Source organism: Cynara cardunculus (genome assembly GCF_001531365.2).
Source record: "Cynara cardunculus var. scolymus isolate 2C chromosome LG 3, CcrdV1, whole genome shotgun sequence".
Taxonomy (NCBI): domain Eukaryota; kingdom Viridiplantae; phylum Streptophyta; class Magnoliopsida; order Asterales; family Asteraceae; genus Cynara; species Cynara cardunculus.
In genome coordinates, this window is record NC_037530.1 from 39,833,088 (window position 1) to 39,857,228 (window position 24,141).

The 24,141-nt window shown below is 35.5% G+C and overlaps 2 protein-coding genes across 3 annotated transcripts; both read right to left on the reverse strand.

The window, feature by feature from the left end:
* Positions 1–12,286: 12,286 nt before the first annotated feature.
* Positions 12,287–14,847, reverse strand: LOC112509878 (subtilisin-like protease SBT1.5). The gene has a single exon (XM_025115073.1). The coding sequence runs from the start codon at positions 14,612–14,614 to the stop codon at positions 12,287–12,289; it is 2,328 nt and encodes a 775-aa protein (XP_024970841.1). The 5' UTR covers positions 14,615–14,847.
* Positions 14,848–16,452: 1,605 nt separating this feature from the next.
* LOC112510221 (AT-rich interactive domain-containing protein 4) lies at positions 16,453–23,309 on the reverse strand. 2 transcript variants are annotated; one of them, XM_025115560.1, is made up of 16 exons: positions 23,112–23,309; positions 22,821–23,016; positions 22,561–22,734; positions 20,942–20,995; positions 20,746–20,834; positions 20,224–20,500; positions 20,056–20,112; positions 19,777–19,808; positions 19,049–19,184; positions 18,764–18,937; positions 18,007–18,636; positions 17,429–17,566; positions 17,248–17,346; positions 17,068–17,168; positions 16,889–16,979; positions 16,453–16,807 (listed from the first exon to the last, which is right to left on the reverse strand). In XM_025115560.1, exons 2-16 carry the CDS (start codon positions 22,968–22,970, stop codon positions 16,703–16,705), a joined length of 2,307 nt encoding a protein of 768 aa, XP_024971328.1. In that variant the 5' UTR covers positions 22,971–23,016; positions 23,112–23,309; the 3' UTR covers positions 16,453–16,702. The 2 variants fall into 2 exon arrangements, with proteins under 2 accessions (XP_024971328.1, XP_024971327.1); XM_025115559.1 differs by having other exon boundaries at positions 23,108–23,309.
* Positions 23,310–24,141: the final 832 nt, after the last annotated feature.

A 24,141-nucleotide genomic window follows, 5' to 3' on the forward strand; every position in this document is an offset into this window, starting at 1 on the left:
GATAAAACAAGCAAAAATAATGAAACCAAACATTGTGATACACTGTGATACATTATGTTACACTGTGATCATACTCTCGAATGTTGAAGGATAGATCGCATCTGCCTTTGGATCGTCAAAGATGATGAGACACCCAAAGCCTTGATCCAGGGTTCCAGCAAACTTCTTGTCCAATATCATCTGAGACAGTTTCTTCACCATGATTTTGCATAGCAGCATATATTTGAGACTGTAAACTGCTCTGGGATCATCAAGAGCATTGAATGCTTCAAATGCTTCAAAGAAGTAACTGTAGGCAGTTTTATAATCTTACGAAACCCTTTGCGGCGTGGCCACTGCAACTTGTTTGTTAGATGTTGGCATTGGGACGATGGCTACAGGAATCGAACCCTCCAAATCGTGTTCCATCGGCTCTTCCTTGAACATATTAACTTCCACAGGCGGCGACGCCGAGTTATGGCGCTGTGGAACCGGCATGACGGTATACGCCGGTGGATCATCGAGTAAGGGATCAGATGTTGACAAAATTCTAACTTCTTCCTCTTCAGATTCAATATTCCTGTGATCAATCGACGCCATCCCCCACACAATTGAAAACAGAAATCGAGGAAAGTAGAAACAAATCGTCGGCCGGCTTGATGAAAAAGAAGAAACAGCAATAGAAAAAGAGTGTTAGTCGATGAAAGAACGAAGAACAAGAGGGTTAGGGTTTTATTATTATAAACATTACCAATTTACCCTTTATGTTATTTTAGGATATAACATTAATTATTTAAATGATTGGCTCACATTGGTTCTCATAGTTACCACAAACTAATTAGTTCTCATTTGATTAAGCCCCTATATATATATATATATATATATATATATATATAGAAAGAGAGAGAGAGGAAGAGATGAGCGATCAAATGAAAACCACTTCAATTTGTAAAAACCGTAAAAACTACTCTCATTCTTCGTAATCTTATGAAATTTTTTCATGAAATTGTTTAATGTTGTGAAATTGTTTCATATAATATTTTTTTTGATGAAGTTGTTTCATATATGGTTATGAAATTGTTTCATATACTACTTAATGGAATTTTAATGAAACTGTTTCATATATTTCTCTAAAATTAAAATAATGAAGATGATAATATCCATGATTAACATTCTCCACAATAAAAATGATTAATCAACCTCTTATAATTACAAAAATATGAACAAAATGAAAAATTATGATTGGTGGAATGAGGTTTTTACGGTTTTTACAAATTGAGTGTTTTCAGTTGATCGCTCCCCTATATATATATATATATATATATACATACCTATACAAAGGTTTTTTGAGAAGTGGTAAACATTTGAGAAATAAATAAGTGATTCTAGCCTTTCATACGGTTAAGATCGGATTTCACTGATCAATAATTGTAGCTTTGACTGGTCAAGAATTGTGGCTACACGAAAAATAGATAGAGTAGTTTCGTAACTTTTTACAAATAGGCGGCAAACATATTCATATGTGAACCTATGTGATTCATATATGAACTCTATGTTCATATGTGAACTTGTGTAATTCACATATGAACAATTTTAACTTATTCGTACATAAACTCGTGTGATTTACATATGAACTAATTATCTGATTCACATATGAACTTGCTGGTTCATACATGAATAATGTAACACCCTCATTTTCACTATGAGTTGTGTCACGCAATTCTCATTAAATAACAATAAATACCCCCAAAATATAGTGGCTAATAAAACCTTATTACAGCGGAAGTCTTACAAATTCAATTAAAATTAATAACTCAACGCTAACCCGTCTCATACCGAGTTACATTACAAAATGAGTTTAAGCATAAATCTAACCATCCGAAATATAACAATAATATAATTATCTAGGAGAGAACCTCGCTCTTGTCCACCCTTGAACYTYTTGCACCTGAGATGCATACTAATAGTCAGCTTTATAAAGCTCGGTGAGTTCATGGTTTTTGTGCACAATCATACACATCTCATCATGCATAAAACAAACAATGCCCCAAATAAAATAATATGCACATTTGTTTCAAACCTTTTTAAAATAATAATGAGATCTCTTAATTTTCCGTCAGGTTAAGGTCTTACCGTCATCGGCACTTTCCCAGGTTACACTAGGGATGGGAATCGACCCCGACCCGTCGGGTAACCCGGTCCACCCGCCCCGGTCGGGGACGGGGATTCCCCGAAAAATCGGGTCCCGGGGACGGGGACGGGGATCCCCGCTTGGCGCAAGCCGGGGACGGGGACGGGGACGTGTATAGCACTCCCCGCCCCGCCCCGTACCCGTTTTTTATATATATATGTTTTGTATAAATTTGGGCTTTGGGCTTTGGGCTTTGAAATAAAAAAAGTAAATGCATATGCATCTTCTCCTTCCTCCAGTCCAGTCCATGAGTACAAATTCACAAATCACAATTACAATTTCCTTCCTGGTTCCCGGCTCCCGCCTCCCGCCTCCCGCATCCTCCCTCCTCATTGTCATTGTACGATTTCCTTCCCTAGTATACGAGTAAGACACGAACGTCGGAGTTCGGACGGCGCTTAAAGACTCCCTTTCCCAACCAGACTCTCCCTCTCCGGCGAAGGCGACAGGCCGAGTGGCCGACGGCGACTCCCACTCCGGTTCTCCCTCTCCGGCTACTGGTCTTTTATTAATCATCTGCCATTTTATACTACCACTTTGACTCTCCCTCTCTGGCTCTCCCTCTCCGGCTACTGGTCTGCTTTCTTTTAGAAATTAGGTTTTTGTACAAATTAGGTTCTTGTTGACAGTTGATATCTTGTACAAATTAGGTTCTTCAATTGAACTACGTTTTCGTTTAATAGTTCGTATAACTAAGGATTACTTGCTAATTCTAAGTTGTTTTGTTTAATTTTTATGCAGTTGATATTTTGGAACTTCACAAGGCGTCAACAGCGACGGTGGCGAACAGATTAATTGATTTGAGGTATTAAGTATCTGTTCAGTTTATATCTCCATATCATGATTTGTAATAAAATTGCTTAAAAAAAATCCCCGTTTCCCCGTTGGGGATCCCCGTTCCCCGTTGGGGACGGGGATGGGGATGTGATCATAATCCCCGGCGGGGACGGGGACGGGGACACATACGGGGGATCGGGGACGGGGACGGATATTGGGGTCCCCGCCCCATCCCCGCCCCATTACCATCCCTAGGTTACACGGCTATCCCTTGTCCGGTCACCCATCCCTAGGATGTGCCATCCCTATGGCTTTTGACCCCTTCCCATACCTGACAAAAATATTAACCCGTTTATAACATGCTAATTAATGTTTAAAAACACGTAAACAAATAGCATGCAACCCACAATGATAATTCATATACATGTAATAAACCCATAAACATGTACATAAAAAAAATAATGTAATGCTCAAATAATTTATACGTAAGCATGTATCTCAATTAAAATCTCATGAAGACTCACCTGAATAACTCTGTTTGGCTAAACCTCGTCCCTGAGTAATATCCTATAAYATGTAATTATATTTCAATAATTAGAGTATTGACATTTCCCCAAAAAGTCAACCCGAAAATCAAATGGGTCAACCTTAGGGTGGGCATGGTCAACGGGTCAACCCCAAGTATACCTCGTCGCCATATACCCCCCTCCCCAATGGAATTTTTCATATCCAAAATAAATAACGACGTATTAAACCCAACATTTATTTATATACGATTGTCGTTATAAAAACGTCCGATCCCACAATTATCTAGTCACAACTCCCGAAATAAGTTATTAAATTATTTCTTATAATTTAAATATGAAACTCCAATTAATTAATAACTTTTACAATTGATGTCCAAATTTTGACCAACTTAATCGAAACATCCCGATTTATTTCGATTAATCCAAGTAAATAAACGAGCCTCAAATATCTTTTCAGCACAATCTTATATACAATATTAATCCCAAATCGTATCCAAATTTACAGCCCCTACGGTTCAATATTAAACTCGTACTTTGAGTTTTTGTACCCGAATCTCGTCGAGCCGCGGCCACAACAGCTTCTAGCCTAAACCGCTCGACGTACAAGTCACCATAGCCCACGAGACTTGTACCAACAGAAAGGTAATTGAAAAACGAAGCCAACCATATATCATACATCAATTTTGGTTGAGTATTTTACCTCCAATCGCCGTTTTTGTGCGGAATGACCCTATGCCGCTTCAAACTCGATATCTCTCTCGTTTCTTGATGAAATCTCGAAATTCCAAAGACGTTTACTCTCTTACATCCTTAGGAATGTCTCCACAAAATTTCAGCTGAAAACCCCAATTTATAGATGGTCAAACGGTCTCTAGAATAGGAAAAACGTGAATTTGGGGAATGATTTCCCAAATCTCATCACTTCCAAATTAATTGTCTACTTTTGGTAGAAATAGTCTTTTTTGTTTTTTTTCTGCATTTTCATCCCAAATCAATTAAATACAAAATGTGTTTTTTATTGATTTTATTTATTGCAATAAAATCATATTTTTCGAATATCGACACTTTAATCCCGTATGTCGTTTACTCTTTAAATTTTAACCCTTAACATTATTTATTTTACGAATAATAAATTTTTAGGGTGTTACAAATAAGTTAAATAGTTCACATGTTAACTAATTAACAGGTTCATATGTGAACATATAGTTCATATGCGAATTACAAGAGTTCATTTATGAACTCGTTTGCCGTATATTTAAAAAAGGTACGAAACTATCTCTCCATCTTTCGCATATCCATACGAGGAATGATCTGGTATTTCACGGTCAAAGCCGCAAATATTGACTAGTTGAAGAGCTAAGATCACTTCTTTACTTGATGAGAGCTAGATATTGAATCTCTACAACACTAAGTGGCAACACATGCAAGCATACACGTGTCAACGCTATCGCCTTCAAGTAATAAAATGGTAAGAACCAAGTATCGTATTTCACAGGGATAGCTATCTTAAGTTGTAAGATATCGAGTTGAAAGACTAACTCTGATTGGCTTTAAGTTAAACAATGATAAAATAACAGAATATAAAAGGGTAGCATGGGTGTAAGACTTGTAATGAAATGTAAACACAAATTCCAGCAGATAATGCTGTAGGAATGCTACATCATTCAGTAAGCCATAACTAGTTCCACCATCTATTTTGAAGATATTCCTCCCGGACTTCACCATTGCACTATATTATAGCTTTCAACTCATATCTCTATGTGGTATCCAGACTAGGGATATTGACAAAATGGTGTATTCAAAATATATGGATAAACAAATCTCTTTGTTAAAAATCACTCTCTCGAGCCGATTCTCATATCATTCAAGTTGGCGTGTGTTCTAGATAGTTCATCTCTGAATCTGCCGTACTTTAACACTTTTAACAAGTGACCAACCTGTCGAGAATTAATTTGTTTGAAAGATATAAATGACAAGTCTCCTTATCGGCAACTTTCTCAAGTTTACCTCTCATATCATTCAAGTTGACGTGCATTCAATGGCTTATCTCTAAGACCATGACACTTTAACACTTTCAAAATGATCAACTCGTCAAGAAGTGTCGTTGGTTTTTATAAAAACTTGAATGAAATAGTGGAACATTGTTATTGCGAAACAACGTCCACTTTCATTCGGCTTAACATTTCACCTTTTGTCTCACACCCAAGCTAACGAAATTAGCTACTCATTACGGAAAGTAAATGATAAGGAATATAAATAACGGAATGTAAAGACATAAATATAAATTACGGAAAGTAAATGACTTAATGTAAAGAGCGGAAAGTAAATGACGAAAAATTAATAACGGAAAGTAAAGAACATATCAAAAGTAATTACGAAACTTAGATTGCTTCAATATCCAGAGAGAGAAATCAGTTCTGGAAGTGATTTTTTTGGATGATTTTATGAGCAACTAAGGGTCCTATTTATACAAAAGGCATAAGCAACATGACAAATACATTAGAAACTACCATGCTCCTAAAAGGAAGACAAAAGTAAAAAAAGGAGTATCACATCATAAGCAAAAGTAACCTCCAAAAATCCATTCTCCAGCTGTAGTGGTCTTTAATCAACAGATTAACAAAAATTTGTCTTCATTCCAAATCGGCAGCTGAATCATTAAGCACTTCCCAAAAGGCCACCTCATAACAGTTCAATGTCGTTGGTATGCTGCAACATAGAACATAATGCTTTCAAGTTAAGATCACTTATACTCAAATAGTGCAAAGACAAGTTAATCATTCAATTTAGCTCCAAGTATAAACAAATAAAAAATAAAATAATAAAAATGACTTAAAATTGGGATAAAAAAAAAATAAACTAGCTAATAAGCAAAGAAATGAATACTTTATGCATTGAATAATCAATACATATCATTACTTCTCAAATATTTGTCACTTCTTAAACGAATCTTTCCCTATAAGACTATAACATATATCAAAATAAATAAAATAGGATGTTATCATATGATTTGATTTGTTTAATTTTTTTTTAAATTAACTATATCAAATACGATTTAATTTTATTGTTTTATTTTAATGAAGAAAAAAATATATGGTTTTAATGTAATTAAAATTTTGATTTAAACAAATAAAATCATAAAACTATATTTTATTTTATTTAGTGCCAATAAGATAAAACATGGTTTTATGATTTGATTTGTTTAAATTAAAAAAAATAATTATATTAAAGACGATTTAATTTTATTGTTATTTTTCTATAATTGTAATAAACAACTTATCGATATTTTAACACCAAATTATTGAAAACCACTAAGAAATGAACTTAAATTTTATCATCTTAAAATGTGAGTTTCCACTTTTCATATTATTTTTATTCAAAAACTCAAAATCAACTATTTAGATTTTAACCAATTGAAAGATTCATACATACTCTCATCTTTATAACTTAAAATTGAACAAATTTCTATATAAACTTCAACCAGATTTTCATATCGAAATAAACAAAAATACTAAAACAATAAAAGTAAATCGTATTTAATATAATTAATTTTTTATTTAATTAGATCAAACCATAAAATAATATATTAATTTATTTATTTAGACATCATTTTATATATATATATATATATATATATATATATATATATAGANATAGATATATTACTTAAATTAGTTCCATATATCATAACAATTTAATTATATATATATATATATATATATATATATAGACTTGGGATCATGTGAGACCAAAAGTTTTTCGTGAGACCCGTAAGACCAATTCTTAACCCTTGGATTAGATCTATATATATAGGTTAAAGAAAGAAAAAATATATAGGTCAAAAATACCCCTACAAGTTTAAAGTTTAATGCTAAATTTTAACCATTGGATCGTTAGATTATAAAATTGATCAATGAACATAAATTGGTCTTACGGGTCTCACGAAAAACCATTGGTCTTACGTGAACCCAACCCTATATATATATATATATATATATATATATATATATTTGTGCATAAAAATATTGTTTTTATTTTTTATAGAAAAAAGACAAAAAAAGAGAGGCTAAAATGACTCTTGATTTAATGGAGTTAACAGAATGTTAGTCAGAGGGACCATCACGCAAACAACCACAAAGACCAAACCCACAATAAACTACTATAGGATCATAGTAAAAAAAAATCAAAACATAGGGACTAAATCCATTGTTCAGGCTTGTGTTAAATTAGGGATGCATTATAAATGGATCTTTGTATATTGATAAATGCACCTTTAATTTTCTCATCGTCAACATTCACACATACTTTTCACATTCATAATGCATGAGTTAACCTCTTTCTAACCTGAAATTGATGCATATAGTATTACCCATTAAAGTTTTATAAAATCACAATTGATTTAATTGGTTCATTACTTGTATTTGCAATGAATGGTCATGGGTTCTTCTTAACTATGCGTGTTTAAAGCGTCTTCAACAACTTATTAAAATGGAGATTTTGTAAATTTGATAATTTTGTTACAGCTATGCTAAAACATATGTTAAAATAGAAAAAAAGAAGACAGAGAAGATGAAGTCTGCAAATTTAGATAAATATATAAAATTCTATATAAAAGAGAAATAATATTTTGTTTTTTTTTCCACCAATAAGGGTCATTGAAATAAATGTTTAGGAGCGAGAAATAATATTTTGTTTAATGTATTGAATATTTTCATAATATAGTTAATATTAAAATTGTTAAAATATAGTAGCTATTGAAGTTGGATGTATATTTTTTTGGAGATTTTGACTTCTAATACTTCATTTAAAAAAAGTATAACATAGTTGTTGGAGGTACTTTTAGGTTACTTTGCGTAGAGCTTAATTAATCCCGTTTGGCCCTGAAGATAACAACCGGTAAAGAAAAATTCTAGTGTCTTTAAGGAAACTCAAGTTAGCGACCTACATGGATGAGCAGTAAGGCCTAATTTCTATTTATGAGTTGAGCTAGGAAAATCCCCAACAATAACAAGTTTGACCCCCCTCACAACATGATTTTTCTTAAAGGTTGAATTCATGAATTTTACTTTTGAGCCAGAGCCTGTCCATTTATTCAAAAATGGCTTATAACTACTTTTCTAAGAAGTGTGACGGACTATACTTTTCGAGCCAGAGCCTGTCCATTTATTATATACACTCTAGTTCTTAAATTTCCAAACATATTAACAGTACATATATCATGCATTTTGCAAAGGGCCTAAAGAGAAGCAATTATTTTGTCCATCTTGCTAGTAAAGTATGTGATACATGACAATATATAACAACCACTTTGTCACCCTCTTACAACTTGATTAGAATCGGTGTCTAACATATACCATCCACACACATTAAACTCAATGTTATCAAATTAAAAAACAAGTAATGTTTTGTATACAAGATCCTCATCTTATATCAATATATGTATTTTATATCTATCTATCTATCTATAATAATAAGAAGAATAATTATATATATATATTCTAAAACAATTATTATGTTTAAGTGAAAACACATAATATTAAACACATAATAATTTAAGCAATGTCTTTAAGATAGTTTTATGACTTAATCACTGTACCTACAATAAGTGTATGATTATGATCCTTTGGTAGTATACATTAATATAAAGGGGTTGGGTTCTGGTATTTAAGGTGATAAACATAAGAAGGGATATCCATCCTAAGATGCAACAGATCGATCTCGTATTCATGGATGGATTTGAGAGTAAAGGTGATTAAGAGTCTGGATTTCTTCTTACACTTCTCACATTAACTCTCATTAATAGACGATCTTTTACCAATATAAAAATGATGTCAAGAATTACTTTTTACATTTATAATACAACCTAATTTATAACATAAAAATAGCACATATAACACTTCCTCGTTAACATTGAAAAGTCAAAGTTAGGTGATTTTTTTTTTAACTTTTCAAAGGAAAAGAAGTCAATTTAAGACCACCACCTTTTCTATTTACAAATTTTGAGTGCCTACCCTTACTCTACCAACCTAAAATTTTGCATTAACATGCAACTTGTTTCAAACTAAAACTACAAACTTTTAAGAAGAAAAAAGTGCTTGAGAGAGTAGCTGTAGCTTCTAGATTGATCATAAAATCTTTAAATGTTCTAGTTTTTTCAAACAATCATGTATACGTAAGGATCAATATTTATCTCGCATGATATCATATCATAACATTTTAAGTATTTAATTATTAAATAAACAAATAATATATTGTTTAGATTTATCTGAAAAAACAAAAATCATATAGGTGATATACAAAACGTCGATGGTGTAATTAAAATGCTATTTTTTAAAGTTGTAGTTATAGTTGTAATATATAATGTTGTAGTTGTTACTTAAATATGTATAAATATATATATATATATATATATATATATATATATATATATCCCATTCTATAATGGTATCCATACCACCATACTAGGAAAACAAAAAGAATATCCAAACATTTAACCTATCTGAATCTTGAGATTGAGCAATCTCCGCCTCAAGTTACTGAACGGAGATTTATCATAACGATGACGTATACATCCATTACTAGAAAACAAAATATCAGCGACGGAAAAATTCTCTCGCAGATCAGTGAGGGATTAACCAAGAACCAGTACTCCCGCAGATAAGGAATTGATCATGATTGACAAGAAAAACTATTGCGCACCTAGGTTCATCACACTCAAATAATTTAGAGAGATAATTGAAATGATGTGAATGGATATTTGGATCAAATTCGTTATACCAGATAGATACTGAATGATGACGTTAACATTAATTTAGGAAAGTTTAAAGTTCATTTTTAATATGTTTATATCTTGATGAAGGAAAGTTTAGAAGATTTTTGCGAATAAAGAGGTAATTAATATCATGGAGCATACATATTTTGATTGTTTTATAAAAAAATTATAGTTTATCTTAATTAAATTGTAAGCAATACAAAAAATAAATGTGAATAAGTAATAGTATTAGATTGAAATAAATAAATTTTAAATAATTAAAATTTGGGGTTATTGATGGAAACCACTTTATACAATTGGGATTATTTAAACTATAAATTTGTTAGTTTGATGATAAGAATGAGTAGTCATTATGTGGTGACAGCAGGCATTTACTTGCCATTTGCCAATATTATATACAAACAATTATTATTTCAATATTAAACCAATCTCACATAATTTATAAATTTACTATTTTTACTTGATTTATATATATATATATATATATATATATATATATATAGAGAGAGAGAGAGAGATCCATTCAAAAGAAAACTGATTAGTTTGTGGTAACTGTGAGACCCAATCTCAACCACACATCAATGGATAAATTAAGAAATTAATAATTATAGTCGTTTGAGTTAAAATTATAATTAGAGGGTATTTTAAAAAAACTCCTCTCTCCTTTCTTCTAGCTCCTCTCTCATCTCTCCAACCTCCAATCTCCGGCCTCCGGTGAACATTAGTCCGACAGGTACCAAGTAATCACAAAGATACACAATGTAATACCCATTGTAATATATTGTGATACCAACTCAAATCTTAAAAACAAAAATACAATTATTTTATTTTGTAGTTAAACTTTTTATTATTGAAAAAAACTTACAGCCCCTACATAGATATTAGACCGCAGTCTTGGGGTTAATAGACCCACAAATCCACCCCTTATTTATATTTTCATTAGTTTGACCAAGTGCCAGACTTATTTAATATATTGTATATGACTTTTTGATATAAAAAGTTGCATATTCAGTAAGCTTTTAAAAAAATATTTATGTAAAAAAAATCAAGTTTTTTTTTCAAACATGTATCTCTCGATTAAAAAACATGGTCCATTCATCTATGAAGGAGGACCATCCGAAACAAACACCTTCCAAATTTATATGCACATATTAATTTACACAAACAACTTTATACATAAAAAAAACCCAACTAAACAGCCCCTAAAATGTATTAATAGTAGTTGGATGAAAATGTGTAAAATAAAATGTCTGTTTAATGATTCTGACCAAAATTTGGGCTTCATTAATGTACTTGTTGAGTTGGGCTTTAACGACGGCCCAATTATTGTGTTTGTTTTGATTCTGTAGAATAGTCATATAAAACCTCTTTGAATGGTTACTTATCTTAATGGATTGATATAACTAATATATTGTATATTGACAATAGAAAATTTGTATTTGTGTGGTTTAGCCAAAATGAATAACATCTTCAATGATGGATCTATTGGCAAGTACCATTACATTTTATTTATAGTTTAACCTAGAGAACTTAATAATAGTTTGTAACATATAATACAATGCAAGATCTAATAAAACAAATCCAATCCAAAATGAACCAAATTCTGCTATTGATAGATCTAAAATTGTTGTAAGAAAAAGAAAGACCGAGCAAACAACTTACCATAAACTCGTGTGGCAGCTTCTCCAAATAGCGTAGAGGGAGCAATTTTGAATAAATAACATTAGTATTTTCGATGTCATGAAATTTACCCACTACAAGTGGATGGATCATCTTGCACCCGATAACACAAATATGCCTTTAGAAGCATGAATACAGATAATTTAACCATATTCTCATGTTATAACTCCATAAAATCAAAATGGTCCACAAAATTATAACCATTTAAATCGACATAAAGAATAGTAGCAGTCATGTTTAGCATTTAATATCACACGCCACTTATTAATTATTAATTATTAATTATCACGTTATATCTAGTATACAACCACCACAAACCCAAAAACTACTTCGCCTTTTTTACAACCACCCCTCCCNTCATCAAACCGGTTCTTGCATCGTCACAACCACCGGACTTGCCACATTATGCTTCCCGTCCCACCACTCTATCCACCCACTTTTTGTCACCCCACTCCCCGCCGCTAGCTTCACCTCCTCCACTTTCACCCTCACCAAAAAGTTGAGCTTTTGCCCCACCCTCCTGAACACAAGCTTCCTCGGTTCCACCCTCACCTCCATCCCTCTCGCTGCCTTTATCCTCACTTCGTAAACCGACTTCGCCTCCCCCACATTCGTCACCGATCGGATAAAGTGTGTCGACATTTTCCCTTTACCGTATTGCTGGAAAACCGCCGTCATTGACGGAATATTCAAGTTCCCTGAATGTCCTGCCCGTTTCGCCCCACTGCAATCCGCATGCTTTCTTGTGATCACTTGGATGTTTTTGGTTGTGTAATTCGAATTACACAGGAAATCTACATAATCGTATGAAGATATGTCGTAGATTAATCCCGGATCCATGGCTTTTTGTGGGTGAACATGTCCAGCTCCGTAATCCATCACCGTCGACGAGTTTCCCGTTGATTCGTCGATCATCGTTTCCCCTCGATTGTCTAATGTATACGCCGTTGTAATCAATGCAGATTTTATGGCGGCCGGACTCCATTCCGGATGGGCCGCCTTCAACAGGGCCGCCAGGCCAGAAACATGAGGGCACGCCATGGATGTTCCTGATAATATGTTGAATTCCGTTTTTCGCTTATCGGAAGCAAGCCCCGACGGACCTACTTTATCCGGCCAAGCTGCAAGAATGTTGAGTCCCGGAGCAATGACGTCCGGTTTCAAAATCTCCGGCGATTCTGGGTTCGGTCCACGGGCGGAGAATGAGGCCACGACGGGTGCAGGTCGGACGTTTATTCTGGTTCCTTTGAAAATGATTGTGGCTTCCGGCGGAGATGTGGATTTTGAAGCTGACATGATGTACCTTCTAATCTCGTCGCCGGATGATGCACCCACGGATGTTGCAGGTAAAACGTGGCAATCGGCGACCAAACCCTCGCCGTCGAAGACGCCGTTTGCTAATATCATTCCGATGCCGCCGGCTTTCTTTACGACTTCACCTTTAGCAGCTCTTGAATTGATGCCTCTGTCGCATAAAACGATTTTCCCCTTTACGGATTTAGGGTTTAATGAACCTTCTAGACACAAAGATGCAGAGTAACCGTCGCCGCCTTCGTTTCCGGCGTAAATGAGTGGATAGAGACGGTGGTGAGCCAATGCGGGTCCACCGTAGACGCTGACACCGGGAATTAATTTCCCGTTTCCAAGCTTTACGTCGGCGGGGAAGTCACGATCAATTGCTCCCGCTCCGACAGTGGTTACCCACGGTGCTATGTTGGTGACTGTGAGCCCTCCAGGACCACCGTTTCCGGCGGAAGCAGAGACGAAAACACCGTGATCGGAGGCGCCATAAGCACCGATTGCGATTGCATCGAGGTAGTAGGGAACAACAACGCCTCCAACACTTAGCGATATAACGTCTACGCCGTCGGACACGGCGGAGTCGAAGGCGGCGAGGATATCGGAATCGAAGCAACCAGCGTTCCAGCAAACCTTGTAGGCGGCGAGACGAGCTTTTGGCGCCATTCCAGCAGCGACACCACGGGCGTAGCCAAGAGTTGATGCCGGGAAAACGTATCTGCCAGCGGCGATGGAAGCTGTGTGAGTTCCATGACCATCTGAATCTCGCGGCGACCGATGCTCCAACGTTTCGTTCATCTTACCATTTGTTGCTTCGTATCCAGCAGAAAAGTACTTGGCTCCGATTAACTTGCGGTTACAAGAAGTGGCCGGGAAATTAGTGGAGACAACACAAGCGCCTTGCCACTTACCCGGCACCGGACCTAACCCCTTGTCATTGAAACTCTGTCTCTCAGGCCAAATCCCAGTATCCAAGACTCCAATCACCAGATCGGAGCCGAAATCTGACTCCTTCAACAAGCCAGACGTATCGGATGTTTTGAGGCCGAGGAATTGAGGCGAACGGGTGGTGTGCAGGTGACGAACTTGTTCGGGAATGACAGAGAGGACACCGTAAGACGATTGGAGTTTTGAAGCCTCAAGAGCAGAGAGCTGGGCGGAGAAGCCATGGAAGACGGTGTGGTAGGTGTGGATGATGCGAGAAGAAAGGGGATGGGAGTGGTCGGAAAGAGCAGTGAGGGAAGATTGATACCAGTGGCGATGAGTGGGAAAAAGGGAGGGCTTGGCGTCGTGTTGGACTCGTACAATGAATGTGGTGTGGGGGGTGGCAGAGACGGAGACGGAGACGGAGAGGAAAAGGAAAAAAGAGAAGGAAAGGAAGGTGGCCATGGAGTGATATTCCGGGCGGTGGAGGGTGGAAGGGGGAGTAGGATATTTGAAAATGGTGGTATAGAAGTAGGAGCAGAAAGGTGAGTGGGTTTGTGTCAGCTGTCTACTGCAACTCGTGTTGCTTTTAACATTTCATTTATGGCTCGGATAAATATACCATCACTATGTAATAGTATTATTAATTTACAAAACTTATATAAGATTTGATAATGATTGAAACGTTAAAAAAAAAAAAAAAAGTGTAAATGACATATTATGGTTTGTGCATAACTTGATTTAGAGATGATTCAATCAGGTATATGTTTGGCCATCCTTTTTCAATATCACAAAGTTAGTTTGGATTATTATTGTATGTGTGTTGATGTTTACAAATTTAGCAACAAGCTATCGCCAATATGTTTTGATATATGAATTTGAATTTGATATCTATTTTGTTATGATACCTTGCATATTTTGGTACTACATTTGATTCTACTTCAGATGAATATTTTAATAAAGGAACAAGAATATTTATAATTTTGGCTAATAATACTTGGAGATCATTATGCCCATGTTTTGAAACTAGTTGAAGTGTCCATAAGCATGACTAATGTGTTGGGTTGGGAGAAGAAAAAGGAGTCAAGTGTGGATGGAAAAATACGAATAAAATTGTATGAAGCCAAAGGAGGGAGTCACGTGTGCTACTAACTCACGTTTTTTTCTTTTTATAATTATTTTTACCCACAAATATCTCATATTTTGCAAGTATAAATAAATATAATTATATCATCAATCATTGTTTAAAAATATTAAAGCCTACGTCAGCTTTATCTTTAATTAGCAATTATTTACATAAGAATTAATTAGTATGTTTTTAAGGTCTTTCATTTTCAACTTATTTATATAAAAAGAACAATCTTATGTTCGCCTTTATGTGAAAGTTATTAATTGAAATGATAATGTTTGAAAAAGTCACATTTGCAATTCAAAATAAATGCCTTTACAACTAAACTCTTCATCATTCATTGTCCCTCCCAAGTTTTCTTTTCACTTTGAATGAATGGTTTACCCATATATATATATATATATATATATATATATATAGAGAGAGAGAGAGAGAGAGAGAGAGAATAGGGAAGACTTGGAGGAAAACTAAAAAAAAAAATTGAAAGACCATCTCCGATAATTGTTTGAAAAAAGTTTAATATTGAAACTTTAAATACATAAAATATATATTAAAATTAAAATGGTAAAAGAGGATAGATATTATTAGGTAGATAGAAGTAAAAGAATGATGGGTAATTGAAAAGGTTTTTGGAAGGAAGGTTAAGGCCAAGAAAGTGAGGGTCCACTCCAGATTACGTACAACACGTTTGTAGGTGGGAAATCAGGTCTTGTAATCTAAAAAGTAAAACAAAGCCGTGTCTGTGTAATGTCATTATTGAGGGAGGGCTCTGCTTCAAAATAAACTTACCATCTTTTTATTTTTCTCTTCAGTCCCTACCCTACCCATCCTAAAATAAAAACAGATTTTTAATCTATACTCCCATGTTCATGATTGATTATGACCCAACTCAACTCCTATTGCTTCATCATAAGTTTGTATTATTACACATTCATTGCTTCTTTAAACACTTGATCATAACTCATCTCAACATTGTATTCCAATTTTACTTGCCTTTTCTCCAAAATAAATATGCATGTCAAGTGTATACCTAAAACTTTACTCACCTCATACCAATTCTCGATTCTTGTCATACTCACACCATAACCATTTACCTTTGGTAAACAGCTCCCTATTTTGCCAAATATTATGGCTTTTTGCATGTGAATTGCTAACATGTTTTTGTAGTAGCAAGTCAAAAGGAGGCCAGGTGGCAGGGATGTATAACCATTGAAAACAAGACACTACAAAATGGCAAGTATGCCCAAAAATATACATATATTACACAAATACCCCCCCTTTTTCCCATCCTCCTCACTCACCCATTTGGAATGAGGGGTAAACACTAAAGAAGAAGAAGATGATGAAGAAAACTAACAACATAGGCTAAAAAGAAAACAAAAAGAAGCCAAATGTGGTAGTAAGTAAGTAAGTAAGAATGCATTTCAAGAATACCCATTTGTTGTTGTGGTTTTTGGCAGTTTTTTCTTGAAGTTAGAGATACTGCATTGAGGACATATGTACTCTAATCCATCTGTCTTTGCATAATCCTGCAACAATTACTATTTTATCATCTTTCTTTCTTTCTTTCTAATCATCTTATACGGAATGGAGTTTGCATGCTTGCTTACCTTAAAGGCACCAAGACCTTGTCTTCTGTCACAACCAAAATGCGCCCATTCCCCACATATCCCACAGTTTACCCAATCCCCTGCTGCGCTACTGTTTGTTTCACATAAAGCACACGCTCAGAAACCGCCCAACCAACCATATGTACACTAGCAAAGGGAAGGAAATATAGTTTGGTTACCTGTGACACAATAAGCAGCACTCCCCGTCTACGTCATCATGGGCCAATTCGTATTCCAAAAGATAGGTTTCATAGTGTCTCTTTAGTGTATTTCCAACACCCTATCAATTAACATATTCATAAAATCAAAATCAATCATTTCTTTCATCAGATCCAACAGTCATGGAGCGAGGGGCTTACTGTCATTCTATTGGTAACTGTGTGGTTACGCATCTTTGAGAAAACTTGCCCTTTCCAATTGATTCCGTTGCCAACATGAAACCCGCCTCTTGAAACCACCTAAAACAGGACAACAAAAGGGTAAACTACCTTTTTCTATGTTGGAGAAAGATACTTTGATAGATTTAATTTCAGTACTCACCTCCCTGTACAAGTTATAAAGGTCCAAACGCTTTGCATTCAGTATTGCATCAGGAAACTCAGCAAGCCCACCTTGAGGAATCAGACGATTATGCCCTCGAAGGATCAAAAATTGCATCACGTCCTTCAGAAACTCCTCCTGAAACATTACAACAAATTATCTACCCTTTCAATTCAAACTGGGAATTCCAGAATGCGAGGGAGGTTCATGGGAAAACCCCCAAAAAAATGAAAAGCTAAGGAACACCCTCGTAACCATTCATCTTGACGGTACGCACATGTGCATACAAGTGATTGAAGCTGTTTCTTGGCTTTTATGCATGTGTGCATGTTATGCACATGTGCATACCATACAAATTGCTTACAAATAACCTGTATACACATGTGCATACAGTCCAGATGAACGGTTACCAAGATGTTCCTCAGTTTTTCATTTTTGCCCTAATCTGACCCTCAAGGAATGCATTCTAAAACACTACCCGATTTTAGTAATTGGTTCATTACAATGTTGTACAAACTTTACCATGCAGCACGTAACTTCATATAAACTCGAGGTATCATATGGTCAATGTGACTAACCTCAGAACAAACATGTATTGGACTTCTATCGCAACCATGTTTCTTCAAAGGAAGCGGGTTTAACGAGATTAGCTGTTTTGCTTGATACGAGCTTGCTAACGATTTGCGATGAGTCACGGGAGCCGACCCACCACCATTGTGCTTGCCTGAAGGCATAGATAAAATGTGTGTCTTCACTTGTCCTCCAAACTCATGTCCATTTGCCTCTGAAATCCCAGCAAAAGGTAGCATTTTCTGGTGACGGATGTGTGGAATTGGCCTCAATGCAGCAACTTTTGGTTTCTGCCTAACTACTACATACCCATTGGCCGATTCCATTACCTTGTGTTCTTGGGCCTCTTGTTTTACACCAGAACGATGTCCAGAAACCAAACCATTATTACGAACACCAGGACCCATTTCTTGGTTCGTGATGGACCTTTTTCTACTTGGAAAAGGTTGTCTCATCCACGTGGGAACGGGAGAATCGATGATGTTTGAATGGATATTGTTTTCTAGTCGTTTACAGAAGAAAAGCAATCGGTCTGCGTCATCTTTCTCGAATGAAGCCACGGCCAGCCCCTGAACACTGGCAACACCAAGCACAACTAAGCTACGGTAAGTAACATCTGGTGCTAGCTGCCTCAAAACCTGACAGAAAAGGGAAAAACCCGTTATATATAGTGTAAAACAAGAAGGTAACCACTTTCATGAAGGAATTTAAGAGAAAATGAAACAGATGAATACAGCATAAGTTAAAAGAGAAAAGACAATGAACCTGTGAAGCCCACAAAGGGACCTTCATGGAAACTTCACACACAGTTGCCCCACAAGCTATAGAAACAGATCCTCGAGGCTCAGATGAAGACAGCTTGTTTTCATCAGGAGTTGATACTGCTTGAACTAATTGAGTTTTTTCAATGACTTCACTTTTAATATGATTCTCCAAAAGCTGAAAACAAGCAAGGCCAAAACACCTTAAGTTACAGAAACCACAAAAGATATTTCAAGAAATCACAAGAATAAACAACAGAGATATTAATATGATCGTTAGCAGGAGCACCTGATCATCAAAGCACGTTTGTGCACTGCCAGAGACCAGAAGTGAGATGTACGCAGAGCTACAAGTTGAGATATCACATCGCATGGTCACAACACCTCGAGAAAATGTCCCCGCCTGGAGAGGTGGAGGGAGCGCACTGCATGACATAATCATGCATTTTAGAGAAATCAAATCCCCAAAAACATCCACCAAAAGCACAATACACACACAAGCAACAATTTGATGATGAAGCTCACTAAAGAAAAAGGTAAAAAGCTTGTTCGTTAGCAGCTTAATGAGCTTAATGGGACTCACAGCTTATTCGGTCAGCTATACACGACTGTTCAGTAGTGGCTTAATGATGTATTAAGTGACTTATTCACTAAGCTTCTAGGGGGGAGCTTTATGCAGAAAGCCAACTGTTTTCCAAACTTGCCCTCCCAATTATAAAACATGCTAATTCCATCTATGAAAAAACCCGCCCAAAAGAAAAACTTCCCAATCTATATAGACAGATTAATCCACACAGACAACTTTATTCGTGCATGACTTAATGGAAAACTAACCAAACTTCCCCTAAGTGACATATCAGAAAACATCTTTCTAACATCCCCACATAATCGGCGAATTTAGCAAACCCTAATAAAGCAATGGCCAAAACTCGAACATTTGTAGCTTAGAGCAAAATTAATTATGCATGCATAAATATCATGAGTCCAGAAAAGAGAACAAACTTAGCTGATACACACCTAACTCGATTGTGAAGTTTACTCCCACGCATCTGAATATAAAAAATAAAAACATATGTAAATAGCATTAGTCTCAATTTAATTAAAGTAACATAGCTTAGGATTAAGAATAACAAACAACGATTGTAGGGACTTTATTTTGTGTTCTAATCCGTAACAACAAGTTCTTACATTGAATGACAAGATTGTTTTTGAACAAAAACATTCTTAAACGGCTATTTTGTAACTTGTTTTGTACAACACAAGGCTAAGTGAAATAAGCTATTTCAGCATACTTACTTCAATACTCAAAAGAGCATTAAGCCCATCTTCCAATGGTTCCAATAAAGAAGCATCCTGAAGAGACATAGTGCATGAGAAAACTAGGCCACATAAAGAATACATGGAAATATCAAAGAATACTAATTTTGACTAGAAAAATAAGCACAAAGTTGAACCTGAACCTACCAACATGCATGCAGATCCACAAACAAGAAACCTCACGTTTACATCATCGTCATAGATCTTAATTGCAGGAAGATCATCGGGATATTTTTCTTCGTCATCTTCGCCACCTGCCTCAGGCGGGGGAACATTGATCTTGGGTGGATCTCCAAGAAGACATGGACCCAACTTGCTATTATCTTGCTCAGGATTACCATGGAGCACATGGTTGTTCCGTACACAGTATAGCCTGTAGGATGAATGTGCAAGCTGGAAAGCATCCCAAGTATGGCTAGAGGAACTGCAATTCAAGAAAGCAAGAACAACAGGAAAAGCATTTAGCAACATGCTGAAGCAGACAAGAACAGCGGAGTTCAACGACATTCTTTTAAGCGGCTCGCCACCATTTAAGTCAGAGCAACAATTTTGTTATGGGCCAACTAATACTTATTCATACAAAATCAAACCACGTCTTCATGTTACAAAAATTGAAGTGTCTTGTCATGATAGAAAGATGGAATAATAACATTAAGTTTTATAATCTACCTCTGCACCACAGAAAATAGTGCATGTCGAAAGTGGCAAGCTGTATAACACGAAAATGCGTTCTTCCAATATATCACATAAGGAACCCCCTGTACAGATGAATGTATACATCAACAACTTTCAGGCTACCATTTGACAAAGAAAGAAATGAAAGAGTTTGTCAAGGGATTTTATTCGTTTATACACTCTCCCTTACCTTCGAATGCAGTTCCTCTGCGACTTTTTCACCATCTGGAAATTCCAAATATATCTACATAACCATAGACAGAGAATGTTACCAGAAAGACGAGAAAAGACAAAACACATATATCTAGTGTTGCTCTTAGCAGGCATCATTTACTCCCAACTTCTCTAGGGTGAGTAAAATATGAATTGTAATTTCATCCTTTTTAGAAAACATGAACACATTGATTGTTAAGATTCACAACTGAATGTCACATAAAATACATTTTTGGGCAATGAAAAACCATTAATTTTAGAACAAAAGAGTCAAAGTAACAGCAAAGTAGATAGGTACATCCACTGACCACCAAATTTAGTTGGTTAAATTAACTACAAAGAAGAAAGGTAGAACATTTGTATATAAAGCACTTGGTATATGCACTGCGGCCTAGCCCACAAGCTTTTGACAGTCTAAAAATAGTCTTGCCGATAATCCCTATAAGTAGAATAGCAATTTTACAAGCTTTTCTCTAAGCTTACACGTAATCCTTGTAGCATAGAGGACATGAAGTCAGAAGCCTTAGCGAGCTTAGGGACTGGGGGTCACGACTTGCAACTTTTTATATAAGCAATTGGTGGTTATCCTTTTCAAACAGTTTGGCTTTAACAAGTGAGCAAGGCTTTCATGAAAGCAATTCAAGAGACCTTCCAGAATTAACAGGAATACCATAGGTCATGAACTCACTTTATCAATGTAACCAAAAGTTATTATGATCATCAAACGAACCTCTAACACACTTATTATTTATTATTTCAAGAAGTTCAATCACACGATGAATGTTAGATGCACATTTGACTACAGCTTAAATAGCTGCAAACTCCTTCAAATTACTTCCCCACACTTTGCCTTGTAATCTTTTTTCTTCTATTACATTTTTTTGTACCGGTGATTAATGACACTTCAAAGACTCTAGTATAATCGTGTAATGAAGTGGAGATAGGTCCTACCAATAGCTAACTCATTCTCGCTATGAGACGACCACTATGCTTCTTTTTCCTATGTTTTCTTTAAGGGGTTATATACCCCATAAATCCCATCATCTAATTGTTGATCCTAGCTCCTTCTCTGACAACACTCCAGTCCAGAATAAAGAACAGATCAATCAAAGCAGCAACAGAAATCAAATCCGCCTGAAATCCAACCTTATAGACAAGAATCTAAACTAGCACAATGAGAAAAGAAGAGCGACCAATCCCTTCATCTCATTGCAATTATAAGAAAGACAAAGCTTTCAACTGGAACTTATGTATAGAAGACTAATAGAGCACCCCAGGAGCAATGTACCAACACTATGAATAGCAATGGGCGGCATATGAATGATAAGTAAAGAAAGCTTGGAATATCTTTTCCATATTAGACCTTTCTTGATCTGTCATGCAATGTACTAATGAATATAATGGATAACTAATGCACATATATCAATATAACATAATAACATATATATGTCAACATCCTTGTCTTTTCTACTCAAAGTGGAGAAAGAAAAAGCACAAAATTACAGGAAATACAGGAGCTAGAAAGATGACCTTAACTACAAAATACCATATATGCACATTCTGTAATAAATGGGTTCATGATTTCAAGTCACATACAGTTGTGGGCAAAGAGGAACCAAAGACCCCCGTTAAGTCTTCTGCACCTTCCCACGCAAGAGATCCAACATCATCATTTGGAAGCCTTTCTCCTTGCAAATATACAATATTTGGCTGTACAGAATCCAGAACCTTACGGAATTCATCAATGGTAGGACTGTTTAAAGTTTGAACCTACATTAGGGAAGTTAAAGTAGAAGAAATTAGCTTTAAAGCAGGGAAGGACAAAGAGGACGTATGAATTAGAGCACAATATGTACCTCTAGACGTCCAGAAGAAGTGATCTCTGGAAACGGGAATCTCAGGCCAGTGCCTTGAACATCATAATCATCCTTATTATTGGAATTTCTTCCACATAAAACTGCAAGCATGCAACAGGTGTGTTTTGTAGTTCCTTGAGCATGAAACATCTTGTATACATGAACCCTCCAAGAATGATGGTGGGTAATAAAGTTTCTACAGAAGAACAAAATCCAATTCGTCACTATGTGTAAAAAAAATTACCACGAAATCAAGGGAGAAGCGATGAGAAATTTAAAAAACTGACCGACCCAGATGAGAGATTTGAAGAAATCGAAAACCCAGATGGAGATTTGAAGAAAGATCGTCGAATCGTAGCCCTAAAGATGTTCTTGAACTCCAAATCGCGAAAGGGGCTCCCAAATAGATGAGTAAAGTAAAGAATGGAAACCCTAGTCCTTAAAAAATCAACCCTCACCCACCCAAATTAAAATTTGGAATTAATAGAAAAAGAGAAAAAAAATCGTGTCTAGTAAAGAATCTCTACATCTTTCTATGAGACTATAAAAACCCTCTCTATCCATTCCATTCCTTCCCTTCCATACACCGTTTTAATCAAAACAACAAACATCAAAGAAAAAAATTAAATAAAATAATTCTTACTTTGTCTAAATAGGAGCCGCTGTCAGGCTTTGGTGCAGTGACAATTACATTACATTTATCCAATCATCACACCAGGTCAAACTTCAAAACCCAAAAACATAAAAACAAAAATACTAAAACAGATTGAGAGGATTTAAACAACAGTTTCGGATTCAAAAATACCGATCTAAGAATCAAAACTAATGAGAAGATGGACATGTAGATTACAGATTAATTTCAATCGTTTATATGGTTGATGATGATCATGAACACCCAGAAAGCAGGTTTAATGGAAAACGGCAGCATCATTGCATTGGATCATTCGAATAGTTCTGGGTCATGTTGGTTGCTGGAAGAGAATAAGTCTGGTCTTGGCCATGGCAACTGCAGTTACTTTACTAAACCCATCGTCTTCTTTTGTTTTAGCTGGTGGGAAGATGCTTTTTGGTTTGTGGAAGCATAATTTTCCACCATTTTTTGCAACTCGTAAAACCGGTTTCGCTTCTTCCTTGCCAAACCGCAGGGATGGCTTATTTCTGTTTTATATACCAGAGCTTCATTCCATTACTCATTTATGGATTATTTTTATATTTTAGAAAGAAAAAAAAAACCTATTCCACGATAAATCGGAGGTATATGTTACTTATTTTTTTTATTTTGTTTTAAAATTTAAAACAAATATTTATTATTATTATTATT